General features: G+C 40.5%; 2 protein-coding genes across 2 annotated transcripts; one reads left to right on the top strand and one right to left on the bottom strand.

Annotated features, from left to right (window-relative positions):
* Positions 1 to 6,906: 6,906 nt before the first annotated feature.
* On the bottom strand, positions 6,907 to 10,189 carry LOC134643721 (E3 ubiquitin-protein ligase rnf146-like). Its single transcript, XM_063496254.1, has 2 exons — positions 9,995 to 10,189; positions 6,907 to 9,437 (listed from the first exon to the last, which is right to left on the bottom strand). Exon 2 carries the CDS (start codon positions 9,434 to 9,436, stop codon positions 8,366 to 8,368), a length of 1,071 nt encoding a protein of 356 aa, XP_063352324.1. The 5' UTR covers position 9,437; positions 9,995 to 10,189; the 3' UTR covers positions 6,907 to 8,365.
* A 7,972-nt stretch (positions 10,190 to 18,161) lies between these two features.
* Positions 18,162 to 19,383, top strand: LOC134643604 (centromere protein W-like). Its single transcript, XM_063496066.1, has 3 exons — positions 18,162 to 18,338; positions 18,419 to 18,532; positions 19,189 to 19,383. Exons 1-3 carry the CDS (start codon positions 18,252 to 18,254, stop codon positions 19,213 to 19,215), a joined length of 228 nt encoding a protein of 75 aa, XP_063352136.1. The 5' UTR covers positions 18,162 to 18,251; the 3' UTR covers positions 19,216 to 19,383.
* Positions 19,384 to 20,141: the final 758 nt, after the last annotated feature.

The following is a 20,141-nucleotide window of genomic DNA, read 5'->3' as shown; positions in this document are numbered from 1 at the left end:
TTTTCCAGACTTGGACTGAGCGTAATCTTGGACTAAAAAGAAAAGGTAAAAGAAAAAAAAAAGTTTTACAGACCAATCTACAACTGGTCTAAATCAATGTCTGGAAAACTGAGCCTTTATTTTATAGGAGCAACTTATAGTCTGTTTTATAGTTAATATTAGCTTTATTCAAAAATAAATCCTGCTTGCTAGAAGCATCACTCTTAGGCATCGTTTTTACAGCATATCACAGTCAGCCATGGTCATGTCAGGATGCTCTTTACTGCAAGGTGAAGACCATACAATAGAGAGAAAACGCCAACAATCAGATGACCCCCATATGAGTAAATGCTTGGTGACAGTGGGAACAAAGAACTCCCTTTTAACAGGAAGAAACCTCCGGCAGAACCAGACTCAGGGAGGGGCAGCCATCTCCCTCTACCAGTTGATGGCGAAGGTGTAATTAATAAAATTACAGATGTCTTCCTGATGGAACTGAGGCATCAATATTGTTAAAACACCTCTGTTTATCCAATCAGAATATGGTTAAAATGATCTATGATACGCATAATTTGCACACACAACTATTTTGCTGTACATGTGATGACTTTTAATGCCAGAGCTCATCTAAAACAGGGATTATCTAGAAGAAATGGTCTTCCATCCCTCTAGGAGGACTGATGATGTTCTATGTGCACATGTGCCGGTTTTAGTTCTTTTTTTCCAGTAATTTTTCAGCACCCACAACAAGAAGACCAAGAAACTGGGTCACATAAGAGGAATGTGGTCGTTTTTAATGTTACCTTTCCACAGAACGCATGCCAGGATTTCCGCTGTGGAAAAATGCCTATTACAAGTGTTAAATATATCTCACTGAGTCCCTGGTTGATGACATAATGTTTTCTTAGATGTCTGAAGAATGTGAGAATCTCACATTCCTTCCTGTCACTTCTTAGCCACATCCACCTGTCCTCTGTCCTCTGCTCTCCACCCCTGTCCCGCCTCTCTAAAGCTGGGCTTGGGGAGTCTTCAATGAAATCCCCAGCATGTGTCAGTTGCTCCTGCAACAGACTCAAAATAGTTGACAGTCATTAATTTGTGAGTTCATCTCACAAAATTGTGAACAGGAGAGCAGCAGGGCCAAAATAAGTGTAAAGGAGGACAGATCAGCTGAAACTGAGCCGTTTTACAGCCGTTTTCACAAGCTCTCTCATTGCATTATATAGCTGGATTTCTCGTGTTAAAATTTAACAGACAAGAAATGTTTGCATGTCTCAAACAACAAGCATGTCTCTGTCCTCTCATTGGCATCCACCTGCCACTGCACACGTGAGCGCACAGCTGCAGAAACAAGCAGTGTTCGACTGACACCTGTTTTGTTCAATCTTTCCAGACCTTTTGCTGAATGCTCTTTCAGAGATCTATGCGAACCTGAAATTTTCTGTCACACATGTGTAAATAAAGTTATCTTCTTGTCTCTCAAAGATATTGGGTGATAAGAATTCACACATTTTCAGCAGCTGCTGAGCCTGCTCCTCTCGAATCCCTGTATCGGTAACACGCAAAAAATGGATTTCAAAGCTGCTGTACATCTCCCAGGAGTGTTGACAGCCTAAATTATGAATTTGAGGGTCAACTCTGTTAGGCCAGAGGTGTAATTTCAAATTCCACTGCTCTACGCTTCCATTTTGTGCTCCTTTTAACCATATGGCACAAAATGTCCCGTTAGACTGGAGCTGGTGTCACAGTTTGTTCTGCTCTATCTTCGTCCACCTGTCCAAACTGTCAGTGTGCCTGCATCTGTCCATTGAACCAGCCGTCTCAAATGCCAGATGATGAGTGCAGCAGTACAAGAGGTTGGACCATTAAGGACAGCCAGGGGGGAGCCTAAAGTGTTCTTGAAAATTCCAATTTCATTAAAATAGAATGGGGCCCAAATATCTCCCCTTTGAAAGACGACCCACGAGGGTCGTCTTTCAAAACAAGAGCGGGGCGCTCTCGTGGGATTAGCTGGTGTTGCTTGGCAGAGGTGACTATAGTGGTCCATTTATCGTGTGACGAATGACCAATTTTAATTTGGAGGTCAGCTGGGAGCGGCAACATGGCCGCAGGACTGGCCTGTGGCCCATTCATGTGCCCATGTTCGCGTCAGATAAATGTTCCTGGACATACACATCACCAAGGAATATCACCTGTTTTGCAGGTACATGCACCTGGCTGCTGCTGTTGACTGCAGTAATGCATTGGTACAATGTTGTCATGGACTTTTTCCCCTGAAGAAAGATTCTCAACCAAGATTTTATGTTACATGGCTCCATCCATTGGCCCCTGATTTTGGTAAAATCGTTCTGTACCATTAGTGGAAAACGACACCAAAGCATGTTTCCACCTCTATGCTCGACTGTGGGGATGGTGTTCTTTGGGTCATACTTAGCATTTCTAAAACCAAAGAGCCCAATTTTGATTTCATCTGACCACAGCACTTTCTTCCAAGCTCTGTCTGAATCATTTATTTGTTCACCTACAAGCAGAGTGACCTTGCAGCCACTGTCAGATTCAGTCTATTGCAGTCTAGTGTATTATTAATGGTATTCTTGGTCACTGCGATCCCAAATGTCATTAGATCATTAACAAGCTACAGGGGAGTTTTAGAGTGTTCTACCACCTTTCTCATGATCATTCTCACTCCAGAAGGAACAATCTTGCACGGGAGATGAATTTATTTAACTTTTATGTTACTTTGTGGATTTTTGGTTGATATTGTGTTTCTCTCCATTGAAATGAAACTTTCATTTTTCATTTAATTTATTTAGAAGAGGGCAAACTTACAAATTCATTGGATGATCAAATAATTATTTCCCCCACTGTATAAACTAGAGAGCAGCTAGATCTCTGAAGAACATTTCTTCCTGTGCAAAAGCTAATATCAGTACCTTAAACTGTCAGCTCAGTACTAACCTGTCTAGTTCTCCCTTTAGCCTTCATTTGGTAGCACATAGACACCAAACGGAAAATACAGCGTGCAATCACATTAAACTGTTTTTAGAAATGGAGAAGACTCATAATATAAACTTTACGATCTTCATAGTAATAATGTGATACGTCACTGTTATAAATGGTTCAGTAGCACTGGGCTTAGTGAGGCATGTTACTTGATAGGCTAATGGTGTTAGGTCGATGAGCGTTACAGTAGAAGTGAAGTCATTCTTGGCTCCTGCATGAGTGAGGTACCTTGTCTGTGAATCTCTGCATTATGGTTAGAAATACTGATGACCTACTGTGCATATATGCATAGACACATCATGCACAGCTGCAAGACAGAGGCCACATACTAATGGTTCTTGTAACAGTCTAAACAGTGTACTAACATTTTTTATTCTCTTACAAAATAAACATTTTAATATGCAATAGAATTTGTATAAGAAAACCTGAGCCTGTATTTAATGGACTCAACCAATCCACCATGTTCAACAAAATAAGGTTAGAAATAATCCCCACAACAACAATGCTCCACTTTGGGCCTCAGGGTGGCGAGAGATGTGAGTATGACAAGACTATTTGTGGATGTATTGGAGACAGGGTATGTATTTTATGTAGTGTGAAAAGTTAGGCTACAGAAGGCATTTGACCAGCATATGAGGTTCACATGAGATCGTTAGAGGGCAGCTACGTGTCTGAAAACATATAGCAGGCTTGTCTCCTGTCTGTCTGCCTGCACTCAGCAATGGCCATATCATATAGTGCATGCCCAGACCAGAAGTAGCCATGACCTCTCATCATGGATGCAATGAGACTCACAGTCAGGTTTTTAAAAAAAATGAATTCAGAAAGACATCTTTGTTTCTTCGTCAACATCATGTCTGCTCTTCTTCATTTGTCCTTCATGCTATTTTCACGCTATTGCCACATCTCATCTTCCGCCCCAGCAGATGTTCCTCAATATATGTTCAATCTAAACACAGTCTCTGTTTGCAATGTAAGATGTAAGATATACGTTATTATTCATGTGCATCACATCAGTTGTTCAGTGATTATATTTATGATGTTTTGACTGTTGCACAACAACGTGTACAAAAATATATCAGTCAGAAAAGAATACACTGCTACAGTGGTGAGGTAATGCAAGTTTTTTTAAGTGCTTGACACAGTTTAGCCTTCATGTGTAAATGAATGGAACACACACAAGACAAGTATCAGCTGTGTTCAGGTATAGGTCTCCAAAAAATTTAAAGCTACTGGAATCAATATTTTCATAGAAACAATAGATCAAATTGCATGTAATGTGAATGCAACTGGCTGTGGTGACAAGCACCCATAGATATACTCCTGAGCTTGCGGAGCCTCTCGGTTCCAAGCAGGCGTTGTGTTTCAGTTATGTCGAAAACTGATTTACTGTATTGGTTTGGTTGTCAGCTACAGCTGGAAGCTATTTTTAGAGAACAAGAAAATCATAAAACTCACCATAAACTACCTTCTCAGCAACACGTGATACTTTGATGAATACTATTTTTTGCAATACACATAAAAGGGAAAAGAAAAGGAAATATACTGACCTCAGAAGGTGGTAAGGCCCAGTCTACCATCCATCTGTCAATGTTACGCAGTATTTAAAGCTTTAATTTTGGGGGGTACATCTCTTGGCACCACAGGATTCAGGCACACTTTCTTGATATGCACTCAACTGTAGTGTTGTAGTGAGGCTCACTGCTATATTGATAACTGCACTTTCAGAAACTCTTTAGCTGGATCCCTGCGCATTTTGCTGAACTGCACAGCTTGAAGATGCTTGGTGATGCAACTCCTGGCAACAATTTGCAGTCACCACACTTGGAGGATGTTCAGTCAAGATTGCGAGATTAAAAATGAGTACTTTAGCTCAGGTTGAGCGGTTTGTAGGAATGTTAGAGAGGCATCCTGAGATGGTTTGGACAGTGGATATACTGGGCAAACGATGATGAAAAGATTCATGGATGCAGTGAAGGAGGACTTGCAGAAGGTCAGAGTGACAGAATAGGAAGCTAGGAATGGGGTGAGATGGAGGTAGATGATCTGTGAACAACTATTATATATAATTATTTTAATTAATGGAATATTTCTGTCCAGATCCAAAGTTAAACCATTATGAACAAAAACAGAAAAACATCAAAGCCTGACACCCCTGGTTGACGTATGGACTTTAATGATAAAAGCAATTTTCTCAATCAAACTGAGTCCAACTTTCTCAAAGAGCAGTTGATGGATAAACTTGCAGCCAGAATGGATGTTTTTGTTTTTATCAGATTAAAATCTTCAGCCAATACGAATTTATGATTAACTTTTGAACATTCACAGGCCATGCTTTATCTTCATTCTGTTTTCTGGTTTTCATTTGATCACATTTCTTACAGTTCTGTCAAAACGCTGAGTTTTCATGAAGTCAGAATGTCCAGCATTTGAATACAAAAATGTTTTCGTCATATTGGCTTTGTTTATTTCATAAAGTCAAACAGCTAAATGAACATTCTCTAAATGTGGTGATTCCATATTTTTCTTGTATTTCTTTAGTGCTAAGTATTGCCAGAAACAGGATGGAGCCTGCCAACACATATGAATGGCAAGTCATTTGTATTCCAATCAGGGTATCCTCTATCTGGCTTATTTGCCATAAAGGCCTGTATGATGGTGGTTATCTATGAGCAGGTTTTCCTGTCTCTGCAGAGGACTCCTGAAGCCCTTTTAGAGTGACAGCTAGTTCTTGCTCACCTCCTGAAACAAAACACACCTTACATAGTCACTTATCATGGTTAGAAGTTTGTTTTGTTTAACTGTTAACATGACTAAAAACTACAAACTGAGTGTGAAGTTTTTACCCATTTACAACTCGATATACAAAATTGTGTCTGAACGCTTTCTAAAACTGCTGAAAAAATGAAGATGTGCTTTTTTTTCAAAAACAAAAAAAATTGCATTCACTTATTTTCCAGGCTGCAGATGAAAATTATTTTACCCAGGAACAGAAACACGACATCTGGCCACCATCGCAACTGAATAAAAAGTGCACACAGCTTTGTGAAAGCTCTGAAAAGACACAGGACAAAGTCTGGCCCACAGAGCCATGTTTCTAATTCAAGTCACAGTCCAACTGCACACATCAAGCCTGCGGTTTTCTTCACTTGGCAAATGCTGCAGCTCAGCGGCTTTGGTGGGGTTTCAGAGCATCATATAAATAAATCCAAAGGACAGAATGGTCTGGAGCCCAGTGTTTAAGTCACAGCCTTTAGTGATGCATACAGACTAATGCTTCAAACCAAGTGTGAGCAATACTTTGATGGAGATACAGTGGGAGTGCAGTGGTGTTAATTGTTAGTCTGTTTGTACCTTTTAAAGGCTGTGAATAAGTTGATGTTTTTTATTGGATCAGTTCCATTTTACTGAAAAATGTGCAGGGAACCCAGAATTTATACAAATAAATTCCCGTGTTGCTCATGGATTATAGAAAAGGCAGTAATGATTTTAAACACACAAACTGAACATTTCTGTCCACTTAAGATTCTTAAGCATTTAAGAACAAATAAATGTTAAATAAAAACTCAAGTATTCACTTTGACAAAAACTGCAGCTGAATTCAGCCACTTTCCAGTACAATGTATGCTTGAGTTAGTAATTCCAATGTTAAAAATGTTATTATTCACAATAGGCACAAAAATACTCTTAGTTGCGTCATGGGCAAGGTTTCAACCACCCAGTCTGTATGGAGCTGCTTAAAGGTTTCAGAAATCTGAGCAACACTTCCATCTTGTGGACTCTTGAAGCACTTGAAACAGATTAAATCCAGGACACTCCTTGCAAACAAGTCCATGGATCAGAGCTTCCAGTCATCCCACAATCCTCTAATGCACTGAATTACATATTCATCCATTATAAAAGAAAATGAACACCCCCATCATGTGACTTTAAATCACAGATAAACAATTTTAATAACTTGACAAAAACACAAGGGAAACATTCAGACTTCAGTAAGACAGGTACAGCAAAACCTTAAAAGCTGAAATAAGAACAGCCCAAGGGGGAGGGAAGGCGTCGTGAGGGTGACAGAGCTTGTGAGGACAGTGTGAGCTCATTCAAGTACACGTCAATGCCAAAGCTTTGATAGTAGCCCTGTGACAAGAAATAGAAATCCAAATGTGTCTCTCTACATATATAACCCAACACTTTCCAGTGGTTCTGCCAATAGCTTTTCAACACCCAACAGTGCTCACAACAAAAGAAAAAACACATCACTATTAAATAAGACTATCACACTAAACCAGGGGGACACATGGCCTCCCTCCTCACTCACACTCACACACACACACACACACACACACACACACAAACTGAAATTTAAATAGCTAATAATTAGATCCCGATTAAGCTTTAAAAAAAAAAACCCTAATCATCACAGCAAGTAAGCAGTTTCAATCCTCTGTAACTTGTGCTACATTTAGGCTTGATTTTTTTAAACCATAACTAAAAATGGAGAAAAGATTTAGATACACATAAATCAGCCACATTAACAATGAGCTCATAAAATTGGTAAATAGAGAATCGTTGAATTTCAAAGAGGCTGTATTACGCTGTCACATCTTATGATAAGGCAGTGAGCTTGTGGTGGTTTATAGACTGGATAACTTTCCAAAGCACCTCACTTTTGTTTTAGGAACAAGCCTGTTGTTGCATAACCACCACTGAGCCATGAACTGCAGACTGAAAACTGTTTACAACTATAACAACGACCTTAAAAAAATGTTATTCCTTTCTAAGGTTTTAGTTGTTTCTGCTCATATGAGAGAGGAGTACAACAAAGGTAACATGAGAGATTAACCCATATCAGAGGTGATATGATGACGTTAGCTATTACATTATCCCACAAGTAGCAATTTCATATAACATCTATGTAAAAATGCTAGTTTGCTTCAGGTGACATGAACTGGGGAAAGTATGCATGTCTGCAAGCTGAATTACTTGCATTACAACTTCAGTGGAAATTTTGCTAAGATTCAAACTGGATTCTCCAAACTCTCTCAAAACTGCAGGACCTGATTCCAGCTACTGCCTGTAATCCTTCTTCTCGCTTTTACTTCTCTCTACATTCTCATGAGTTTGGTCTGAACACAGCTCAACAGACACAGGGCCACCGACAGAATGAAGTTTACATTAAAGTGGAGGGAGAAATTTAATTATTCCAACAATAATTTCAGGATGATGTTTGGCACATCAATCAACACGTTAATAGCCACCCAGTGACACAGGTAACAACACATTCAAAAGGTATTGCTCCTTCCATGGGATCTTTTGAAGATGCATACTGGTTTTTAAACTTTTTTGCTGAACTGAGTAGAGTTTGAGAACTTTTCAAATGTTCCAGTCACACTTCTGTCATAGTGCACTGCCCATCAGGACTACGTGAGCGGAGACTGAGTGTAGAGCTGGAAGGCCTGCCTCTTGGAGGGACTCTGGTTGGCTGGCTCTCTCTTAGCGGTCTCTGCCTATGTCTTCTTCGTGCCACTGATTCTGCTCGATCTCTCTCGCACTCCTTCTCGTCCTCACTCTCACTGTTGCCAGATGCAAATTCATACGTCTGCAGCTCGTCATCTCCTTCCACCTCTTCACCCTCAGGCTGGCTGATTAGAAGCTGAGAAAAAGATGCCTCCAGGGTCGAAGGTGCCAGAGACAGAGGACTGGTGAGATGATGACGCCCCAGGAGTGTTTGAGGTCTAACAGGGGGACAAGGCACAATAACAGGAAAGGAAGACTGCGATTGGCCAGCAGAGTCCGATCCATCAGCTGAGCTGACACGCTCTGTTGCTGCCGGAGCAATGACAGGTAAAGCAGGAACATAGGCAGGTTCAGGGTCTAACCTTAATCCCGCCACCCCCTTTTTAGGGATATCTAGAATGTCCCTCTTTATCTTGCGCCTGCGACCATGCTCATTTCTGCGGTACTGGACCATGTTTTCCAGATCAGCCACATAAAGAAACCCCGCAATCAGCATCTCTGTGTTCTTTCTGCCCTTGGCGAAGGCCTCCTCTAGCTCTCGGCTTGTCCTCTCATCGTACTGCCACCAACCGTTGCGTCCTTCATAGTACCATGCATAGTCTCCGCAGGATTCACCTCCTACCCCTCTGCTTCGGCTCAACCCAGAAGCCGCTGCCTTCAATTCTTCAGGTGACAGGAGAACGGGCCGCTCCAGGAAGTCCTCAGGGATTTCCTGTCGGCAGAGAGCACAGCGCTTGCTATGCCAGGAGGCACCTTTCACGCACAGGAAGCAGAAGACATGGCAGCACGGGAGGCGTACAGGATGGACGCAGCTCTGCAGGCAGATGGCACACTCCGGGGTAGTGCTGGAGCTGGTGGAGGCAGCATCTCCCACTTCCTCTATGAGCTTAGAGGGTCGCAGGGCGTTTGCTGAGAGGTCCACTTCTCCACAGTCTGCCATGCTGCAGGGAGAGAGTCACAGCACATCTGATGGGACATGCATGCTACAAGCTAAACAGATTTACTGACAAAAACATGGGGATGCAGCCCAAGTTAGCATGCGCTGCTCTGCTGACACTTCTGGGAACGCCCTCGTTCGCATATAGCACGAAACTGTTTTCAGGGCAAATATCCCCCTTTGAACATTACTTCCCAAATAACTGTAGCTTTGAAAGCCTAAATACCTAATTACAAGCAACAGACAGGCCAGCATACTTCTCGTGACTTTATCGGTCTGCAAATAGAACAACAAAGGCCTCTCTGTTTGGCAGAGCTAATGTAGCCACCCAGCTAGGCTACTGTTGTGCTAACGTTAGCTTTTCAGTCCTTTACTAGCCGCAAGTTGTATAAACAGATATTAAACTACTTGTCATAATGTTAAACTCTGGCATTGCTTTTGTGGCTGTAACCAATTTACAGTCGGATAAGTTAAATCATTCATTCAGCTAAAGTTAACCTGCTAGCTCCAGCAGTGTATGTAGCTAGCCTGCTAGCTGTCAGTGCCTATAAATACACTCACCTGAACTCGGGATGCCTCGAGAAGCGTCCTCAGCTCAAGGCCAGGTTGAGATATTTCCACAGCTGCATTTATATTTGGTTACGAAGTTATGTGTGGCAGGAAATGACTGTGTTGCTACGTTAGTTGAGCTCTGTGCCCTGCCCAGCTAACTTCAGTACTGCTGGATGTGCTGCAAACACTTTCCAGCGGTGATACATATGTTGTGTAGATCTGGTGTGGCTGCACAAACTACGCAAAAAAGGAGTGTATTTCACAGTAAAAGAGGGCTTCATTAAACCTGTATATATTTATGGTTTGGTATGTTGTACACCATAAAAAAAGAACTAACTTTATTTTTTAATTAACTGCGATTTACTAAAAAAACAAAAAAAACAACAACAAACATTTGTCCAGCTCAGGTATAAAATTTCCACTTTTAATTAGACATTGTAGTTACTGTGTGTTGTGCTTGGCGCAACCATGCTACCAGAACTCTAAAAAACTGAACCCAGAGTTAAAAAAAAACCAAAACTATTGTTTGATCAATTCTTATTCATCAAGTTAAAGATATACATGGTCATACTGAATACTCATTCCCTATGGTGTTAACACGCGGCTCAAACACATTTTTAAAGAAATAATAAAAAAGTAATTTGCATATATGCCTTTAAATTTGCATAATATTTGCTACATCTAGCTTTATTTGTCTTAAAAATGTCTTTATTTAGGTTTACCAGGCAAAGAAAAAAAAATCACACTAATAAAGCCTAAAAAAGTCATGTCTCAAATATAATGCACTTCGCATTACGGGGTTAAAATATGTTGAAAAAAAGTTACAAATAAATATGTTTAGAAAAAGGTTTAACATGGTTCACATTTCGTCTGAGGTCAAATGTCATTTATACAATAAGTGCATGTTTGAATATTTTGTGCAGGGATTAGTTTCACATTCATCAGTGACACAGAAAATGTCCTGCAGCTGTAGAATGGCAGCGATTCTATAATATTTACATGCAGTTGCTACATCCGGTGGTTATATTTGCTAAATAATATAGCAAATATAATCAAATTCTCTGAACTTCATTATCTCTGTTAACAGTTCAGTAGGAAAGCGGTGAAATTATTGCACAGGAATGAGATGGACACACAGGATGACACAATTACAAACTGTAAATCTAAACCAATCAGCAGCAATGTTAAAATTAAAACCACTGGCATAATAGAAGATCCTTAGGGGTCATGTTTGAGGCACTTTTGTTGTCAGGGAGATCCATGGCGGGCGGCGGTTGGTGTTGCTTTTGTGGCTTATCTCAGTGCATGGAGAACCTTGAAGTGTTTAGGGACTTCACAGCACTGGTGTATCTTTTGTATGCATTAAACATTTTGTGTTTCTCAGCCATTTTGAGCTTCCAACAAGCACAAACGCAAAGTTTTCATCATTATTCTGCTGTCAAATGTGAAAGTATAATTTGCCCCATACTTGCCCCAGGCTCTTGTGTTGATTTTAGTCCTCAAAAGAGTAGTATTTTAGTGAGGCATAAACTGAACCACAGATGAACCTTGGAAATTAATAGCTAACATACAAGCATGTCCAGATGAAGGTGTACACAAGCACTTTAATAAAGTTAGTCATATCCATCCACTTTAGTCATAACTGTTGGACTGTATAGAAAAATCTGGCTTCTTTTAGATGAATGAGTTTCTACTTGTTTTTAAATTAGAAGACAATAGTGCATAAATTCAACAATGGATGCTGAAGATGGAGCTGCAAGGCAGGAGGGGGGAAAAAAGGAAGACACGGGAGATTCAATGATGTAGTGAAGGAGGACATTCAAGCGCCTTGAGGCGACTGTTGTTGTGATTTGGCGCTATATAAATAAAATTGAATTGAACTGACATTCATGATAGAGGAGGATGCTAAAAAAAAAAGGGGGTGAGATGATCCACTGTGGTGACCCCTAAAAGGCAGCCAAAAGAAGGATGAGATCAAATGGTTTAGTAGAGGCTTCTTTTAACTCATTACAGGCTGCTCCTGAGTCTCTTTCTGATGGGGCACTTCCTGATCTCTGACAAGTGTGAGCAGGGGTTACCATATACACTTGGAAAGTGCAGGACTGGCCGGGTGCGTGTCCTCTGTCCCCTCGGTGGGTCCACATGCTCTGTTTCTGAACACATGCACCCCAGTGTGTCCATTCCCCAACCTCACAGTGAGCTAGAGGAGAAATGTATAACACTGGGAATATACATGAGCCCTGCATTGAACTCTTCTGAGAAAGGGAAAACTATAACTTTGGGGGGTGCACCACATCAGCTTTACGTCAGGCTCAAATCCCTGCGGGCAGGTAAGGTGGCAGTGGCCATGGTGAAAGAAGAGATCTGCTCTACAGCTCCTGCACACGTTCGCCCTCACACATAGCTCGCAACTTGCAGGGCACTCTGACACAGATGGGTACAAATTTTCAAAAGAACTAATTTTTGACACGGACAAACTCATTTCAGCGACACGCCGTGACCTCACCTCTGTTAATTGTTGATATTTATAATTGAGTTATTTGTATATATTAGTGTTATTTCTTAAATTTGTAAAATCTGTAACATATTGTATTGTTTAAAAAGTTTAGTCTGTTTCTGTCTGACGGTCTCATGTCCTGTGTTCAGTGTTTTCACTTTTGCTTCCTTCCCATCTTGTTATGTCAGATTAGTCCCAGCTTTTTCCCTCCTGTTTTCCATTCCCTCATTATTCTCTGGTGTATTTGAGCCCTGTGTTTTTCTCTGTTGTCATATCGTTACCCCACGTGCTGCGTGAGTATCTTCTTGAGTCTGGTTTCCATTGCTTGCAGTTCCTGGCTCCTAGTGTTCCAGTGTTTAAGTTCTTAGTTTCTATCTTAGGTTATTTCTTCGTGAGTTTTTGAGTATCTGCACAGCGCAATGAAGCTGCCACTTTAAGTTCATCCTTCTGTGTCTGTGAATCCTGTGTTTAGGTCCTCATCCAGCTTGCCATAAAGGGTTTCTGGACTCAAGATTCTGAAGCCTTGATAATGTGAGAAGAAAGCATGGTATTTATACAGACAATACTTGCTTTGAAGTAATCCCATGTGTGCATACAAGCAAGAAGTCTGAGAAATCCCAACATGAAACTAAAACTAGGGGTGGGCAGATCAATCAAAATATTGATGTATTTATACTAATTCTGGTGTTAGTATTGGCTCGATACTAGCTTGATAGGATTGGTACTTTGTTTCTATCCGCTATGTTCAACATGTAGCCCAGTGTGTTCAATCAGTTGTAGGACTTTGAGGGCTCAATAGGTTTACAGTGTTCATCTGGTTCAGATCACTTATGTGGTCTGAATTGATTTCTCTGTGCTACTAACAAAATTAAATTTTAAAAACCAAACAGGTTATGTTGCTTCCTATTGGCCTGCAGGGTGCAAGGCAGAGTGTGCTTCCTGCTTCAGTGAGAACTTCTGCATACGTTGTCATCCAGGTAACTTCCTGTTCAGAGGCAAATGTTAACGCACCTGTCCGAAGGGGCAGAAAACAATTCTGTGCGCATATAAAACAGTTCCGCGGCTCCGAACAGTAGTAAAGGGACCTCTGGCTAATACATTGGGTTCTGTGTCCGGCTCGTAGCCAAAAACTAGCTTTACTTTGTTGTCTGGGTCAACTTTGCTATTGAGAGACAGAGAGAGGTGTTGAAGCCTGCTCCGATAGAACTTATTGTTTCGGAGGAAAACACAGTGCACAGTGAGTCTTAATAGCTTACTTAAAACTGGGCTTTTTGACTGCAGTGGTTATTATTATATTTACATGCTTCCAGCTCCCATTTCTGGTTGGTGACAACTTGAACTTTTCGACTCTCCTTTTTCTCCCTCCTTCACACTCACAGACACATAACGGGTATGGCAGTCCATTCTCCCTGCAGCATGGAATACACTGCCCATGAGGATACATTATTTAGGGCTATGCCTGTAACACTCTGCCTATTGCCTTCATATTAAATAATTTTTTGAATAATAATTTTAAAAAATATTTCTTCAAGTCATTAAGCGGGCCCCAAGTAGGGGTGACATGGACCGCGAGATTGAGACACAGGCATTAGAGCCTCTTAATGCGTGTTTAGGTTTCCACCGGCGTGGAATTAGCAAAAATAGAGAGGGCATAGCTTAACATATGAAACAGGAAAAGACCACCGCGTAATCCCCTTATTTCTGAATATCACCTTTTTAAACGGTAACTGTAACAGAATACAGTTACTCATATTTTGTATGGGGTAAGTATGGGGCAAATTATACTTTGACAACAGAATAATGATGAAAACTTTGTGTTTGTGCTTGTTAGCAGCTCAAAATGGCTGAGAAAAACAAAATGTTTAATGCATACAAAAGATACACCAGTGCTGTGAATTCCCTAAACATTTCAAGGTTCTCCATGCACTGAGATAAGCCACAAAAGCAACACCAACCCCCATCCCCCGTGGATCTCCCTGGTAACAAAAGTGCCTCAAACATGACCCCTAAGGATCTTCTATTATGCCAGTGGTTTTAATTTTAACGTTGCTGCTGATTGGTTTAGATTTACAGTTTGTAATTTTGTCATCCTGCGTGTCCATCTCTCATTCCTGTGCAATAATTTCACCGCTTTCCTACTGAACTGCTAACACAGATAATGGAGTTATTTGATTATATTTGCTATATTATTTAGCAAATATAATCACCGGATGTAGCAACTGCATGAAAATGTAATACAGAGTGGGCCATTTATATGGATACACCGTAATAAAATGGGAATGGTTGGTGATATTAAAGTCCTGTTTGTGGCACATTAGTATATGTGAGGGGGCAAACTCCTCAAGATGGGTGGTGACCATGGTGGCCATTTAGAAGTCGGCCATCTTTTGTTTTTTCAATAGGAAGAGGGCCATGTGACCCATCAAACTTATTGGTAATGTCACAAGAAAAACAATGGTGTGCTTGGTTTCAATGGTGTGCTTTATTCTTTCATGAGTTATTTACAAGTTTCTGACCACTCATAAAATGTGTTCAATGTGCTGCCCATTGTGTTAGATTGTCAATGCAACCCTCTTCTCCCACTCTTCACACACTGATAGCCAGTGTTGGGGAGTAACGGAATACATGTACCGCCGTTACGTATTTAAAATACAAAATATGAGTAACTGTATTCCGTTACAGTTACCGTTTAAAAAGGTGGTATTCAGAATACAGTTACTTTGTTGAAATAAATGGATTACACGGCGGTATTTTCCTGTTTCATATTGTCGCGGGTCAGGACCAATGTCAGGACTGTTTGGGTTTTGTTTGACAGCTATGTTCTGTTGTTGCAGGCGGCAGCGTTATGGTTACCATGGTTACAGGGTGACGCGCTCTCTGCGACTGTTTGTTTCCTGGGTGAGAGAGCGCCTTTTGTTGTTGTTGTTGTGCTAAGCTAATAGGCAGAATGCTACAGACATAGCCCTAAAGAATGTAGCCTCATGGGCAGTGTAGTCCGTGCTGCAGCGAGAATGGACTGCCATACCCGTTATGTGTCTGTGAGCGCGAGGAGGGAGAAAAGTGGGAAAGTACGAGCTGTCATCGAGCAGAAACGGGAGCTGGAAGCATGTAAATATAATAATAACCACTGCAGCCAAGAAGAGTGCCTGACGAGCCCAGTTGTAAGTACGCTATTAAGACTCGACTGTACACTGTGTTCGTGTTTTCCTCTGAAACAATAAGTTCCGTTGGAGCAGCCTTTCAACGCCTCTCTCTGTCACTCGCAAGCAAAGTTGACCCAAACAACAAAGTAAAGCTATTTTTCAGCTACGAGCCCGACACGGAACCCGAGGTATTAGCCAGAGTCCGCCGCGGACCTTCAGTAATAGTAATAAAGTATTCAGAATACGTTACTCTCATTGAGTAACGTAACGGAATATGTTACAAAATACATTTTGGGGCATGTATTCTGTAATCTGTAGTGGAATACATTTGAAAAGTAACCTTCCCAACACTGCTGATAGCAACACTGCTGGAGAAATGCCAGCACAGGCATCCAGTAGCCGTAGTTTCAGGTGCTGCACATCTCCTATCTTCACACCATAGACAACTGCCTTCAGATGACCCCAAAGATAAAAGTCTAAGGGGGTCAGATCGGGAGACCTTGGGGGCCATTCAACTGGCCCACGACGACCAATCCACTTTCCAGGAAACTGTTCATCTAGGAATGCTCGGACCTGGCACCCATAATGTGGTGGTGCACCGTCTTGCTGGAAAAACTCAGGGAACGTGCCAGCTTCAGTGCATAAAGAGGGAAACACATCATCATGTAGCAGTTTCAAATATCCAGTGGCCTTGAGGTTTCCATTGATGAAGAATGGACCCACTATCGTTGTACCCCATATACCACACCAAACCATCGCTTTTGTTGTTCCAACAGTCTTGGAGGGATCCATCCAATGTGGGTTAGTGTCAGACCAATAGCGGTGGTTTTGTTTGTTAACTTCACCATTCACATAAAAGTTTGCCTCATCACTGAACAAAATCTTCTGCGTGAACTGAGGGTCCTGTTCCAATTTTTGTTTTGCCCATTCTGCAAATTCTGTGCGCCGATCTGGGTCATCCTCGTTGAGATGCTGCAGTAGCTGGAGTTTGTAAGGGTGCCATTTGTGAGTAGCTAATATCCGCCGAAGGGATGTTCGACTAATGCCACTCTCCAGTGACATGCGGCGAGTCCTACGCTGTGAGCTCTTGCTGAATGAAGCTAGGACAGCCACTGATGTTTCTTCATTAGGACAGTTTTCTTGCGTCCACATTTTGGCAAATCCAACACTGAACCAGTTTCACGAAACTTAGCAAGCAGTTTGCTAACTGTAGCATGGGAGATGGGTGGTCTCGTAGGGTGTCTTGCATTGAAATCTGCTGCAATGACCCGGTTATTGCGTTCACCAGATATCAACACAATTTCGATCCGCTCCTCACGTGTTAACCTCTTCGACATGTCAATGGCTGTGAACAAAGAGAAACTTGTAAATAACTCATGAAAGAATAAAGTTACGTTGAAACCAAGCACACCATTGTTTTTCTTGTGACATTGCCAGTAAGTTTGATGTGTCACATGGCCCTCTTCCTATTGAAAAAACAAAAGTTGTATCCAAGATGGCCGACTTCTAAATGGCCACCATGGTCACCACCCATCTTGAGGAGTTTGTCCCCTCACATATACTAATGTGCCACAAACAGGACTTTAATATTACCAACCATTCCCATGTTATTACGGTGTATCCATATAAATGGCCCACCCTGTAGAATCGCTGCCAGTCTGCAACGCAGGACATTTTCTGTGCCACTGATGAATTTGAAACTAATCCCTGCACAAAATATTCAAACATGCACTTGTTGTATAAATGACATTTGACCTCAGACAAAATGTGAACCATGTTAATCCTTTTTCTAAACATATTTATTGTAACTTTTTTTCCCCAACATATTTTAACCCCCCAGTGCCAAGTGTATTATATTTGAGACCTGACTCTTACGGGTACGCCAAGCAAAACACACAGTATATATAGCTTATATATAGCTTGCTTCTTTATTGGAAATGTATGCACATTTGTGCATTTTTACACAGAAGATACCTCATTTGTAGAGGTAAAAAAAAGAAAATTAGTTAAAATTAAAAGAAAAACAGAAAAACTGTAATATAAAAAACAAACAAACCAAACAGATTTTTTTTGTGACAGGTGAACACACCTATCAGGACATACTTTTCTACACACATTTACAAATGTATGTATTATATCTTCTTGCTGCTGTTTCCTGTACTGTACATATTTTTTTTATGCCAGTCTTTTCACTTACTTAAAAATTCTTTAACTTCATTTTTCATTATGTTATTTTATTATTGTTGAATTTATAAACTTCTCTACATCAAATTATAAGATCTCCACCATGGACATGTTACTTTTACTTTTATCTATCTAAACAGTCAAAGTCTCAACCCTAATATTTTGTCATGTTTGCCTTAAATCTTCTGCCCCTTTTTTTTATTTATCTATTTATTTATGTGTTGGTATGTTAATATACAAGGTGAGAAAGCATTTACTGCTTTGCGCAGTAATGAGTATGAAACTCTAGATGGCGCGGATGAAACAAGTAAAGAGGTAAACGGCTAATAAGACCACGAAGAAGAATCTACACCGGAAGTCAACCAAGCGGGAGATTAGAAAACATAAACAAACGTTTTTCGTGGGGTGTGCCTTTTTTGTTTCACAGAGAAACTTCATCGACATGCTGAACAAAGCGCCCAGACTGAAAAGTACAATTAAAACGAAGGCGAAGGGCAACATAAACGTGAGGCCGGCGTCAGAGGCGATGGTAGGCGATCGCTTTGTCCGCAGCTGACCGGTAGATGAGTGACGCTACATAACAGCTGGTTTTTGCTCTTGTGTGCTCAGATCGAACTGCTGACACTGCTGTTCCTGAACAGCCTGGCTGAAGAGGCGAAGGCCAAAGCGTTTGAGGAGAAATCCGCGACGATCAGAGCTCAGCACGTCAGAGCAGTCTCCAAGGTTGGTTTATGTCCACAGCACTGCGTCAACAACACAATCATTTAATCAACCAGTGATTAGAGATTTACTATTCTTTAGTAAACCATTAGATAATCTGTTGATTCCCGATTAATCGTTTGGTTCTGTGTCTCTCCGTTTAATTAAACAACCTTAAAATTAGAGATTTAATTATTTTAAATATTTCCATCACTGTATATAACTGTAAAGCACTAAATGTAAAAGAGCAAACTACATTTTTTTTCCCTTTTTGAAGGGGTCTTGATTGAATAACTGATCTATAAATCAGCCCTTACAGCAGAAAATACACATTATTTAATATTAAAATAAACCAAAAAAAAAAGTTTATTTCTCTGCACACACAATCATTCACTCAAATCACATGTTAGCATTTCAAAGGCTTTTAAAGAATTGATCGACGCGAGGTAGTTTCTGTTACTGTAAAATAATGAAAGCTATCATAGTTTATAAGTTATAAGTTTTTCTTTTAATCATTGTAATTGAAACTACATAAAACAGCTCTAATGTTATTCCCTCAGTGTGCTGGCACTTCTTCTTTATAGTATTAAAGATAATTTAAAAGTATTTTACGGGAGTTAGAAATTTCAGTGTTGTGTCAAATTGAGCTCACTCAAGATGTTTCAATTCTTTCTTTACAGAAAGTACTGAAAAAGGCGAGAGGGTGATGAAGACGGTGAAGAGCATCATAAAGATTATTTTGGAGGCAGTAGCAATATTCTTTCATATTTTTAATGTCTTGTTTTGATCTGAAATCCCTTTTTTGAGTTTTTTTTTATTGTATTTTCGTGCAAGTAAACGCTGTCCTTTAATTGTTCTGTATTAAACATTCATGAATTTTACACTGCCTAATTTATGTATGACAACTTAAAATATAGAAAATAATTGTTATTCTTGTCTGAAAACATTTGGGAGCAAATTCCTTTAGAAAGTGCCTGCAGGCAGTTATTTGGGCATTTATTTGGAAGCCAAATTAAATAACTCTCTACCTAAATATAGTTAAATTTCAGTGGCCAGTGATTCATCAAACCTGCATGTATATAAGGACCAGTCAATCCTGATAAGACCTGATTAAGTTTACTGACTTGATCCCAAAATAAGGTTTTAAAAAGCTGTATGTGTGCAGATGAGCTCTCTCGAGTCTCTTAAAATGCTGTTTTGTTCTCCCATCATATCCCATGATTCACAGCCTCTTCAAATTCCTCACTTCTTCACACTACATGTATTAGTGTGATGAAGTGATATCCTGCTGGTTCCACGTCACTACAGGGTTCCTCATAGTGAGAAAAAAGGTTGAAGTCGTAAAAGTGCTTGATTGTTCTTTTACAGCATCTGCTAAGTTATTAATGAAACGAGTGTCATGTTTGCTCAACCGACACCCTGACAGCAGGGGGCGAACAACAAGCTGTTTCTGCTTTATTTTAGAGTGGACCGCAGAAGAGCTTTAATACCACGAATATGATGTGTGAGTGTAAAATAATTAAATCCATCTGACCGTATTTCCCTGCAGTTTGGCAAGTATTTGGCCTCTGAAGGTTAGTTTTCTTCAGGAATCTGATCTGGCACCCCAGCAAGCATAGCCATGTCATATTTA

The sequence above is a fragment of the Pelmatolapia mariae genome, linkage group LG15 (assembly GCF_036321145.2).
Source record: "Pelmatolapia mariae isolate MD_Pm_ZW linkage group LG15, Pm_UMD_F_2, whole genome shotgun sequence".
NCBI lineage: Eukaryota > Metazoa > Chordata > Actinopteri > Cichliformes > Cichlidae > Pelmatolapia > Pelmatolapia mariae.
The sequence above is the reverse complement of the archived record's forward strand: the minus strand, read 5'-3'. Positions and strand labels throughout refer to the sequence as shown.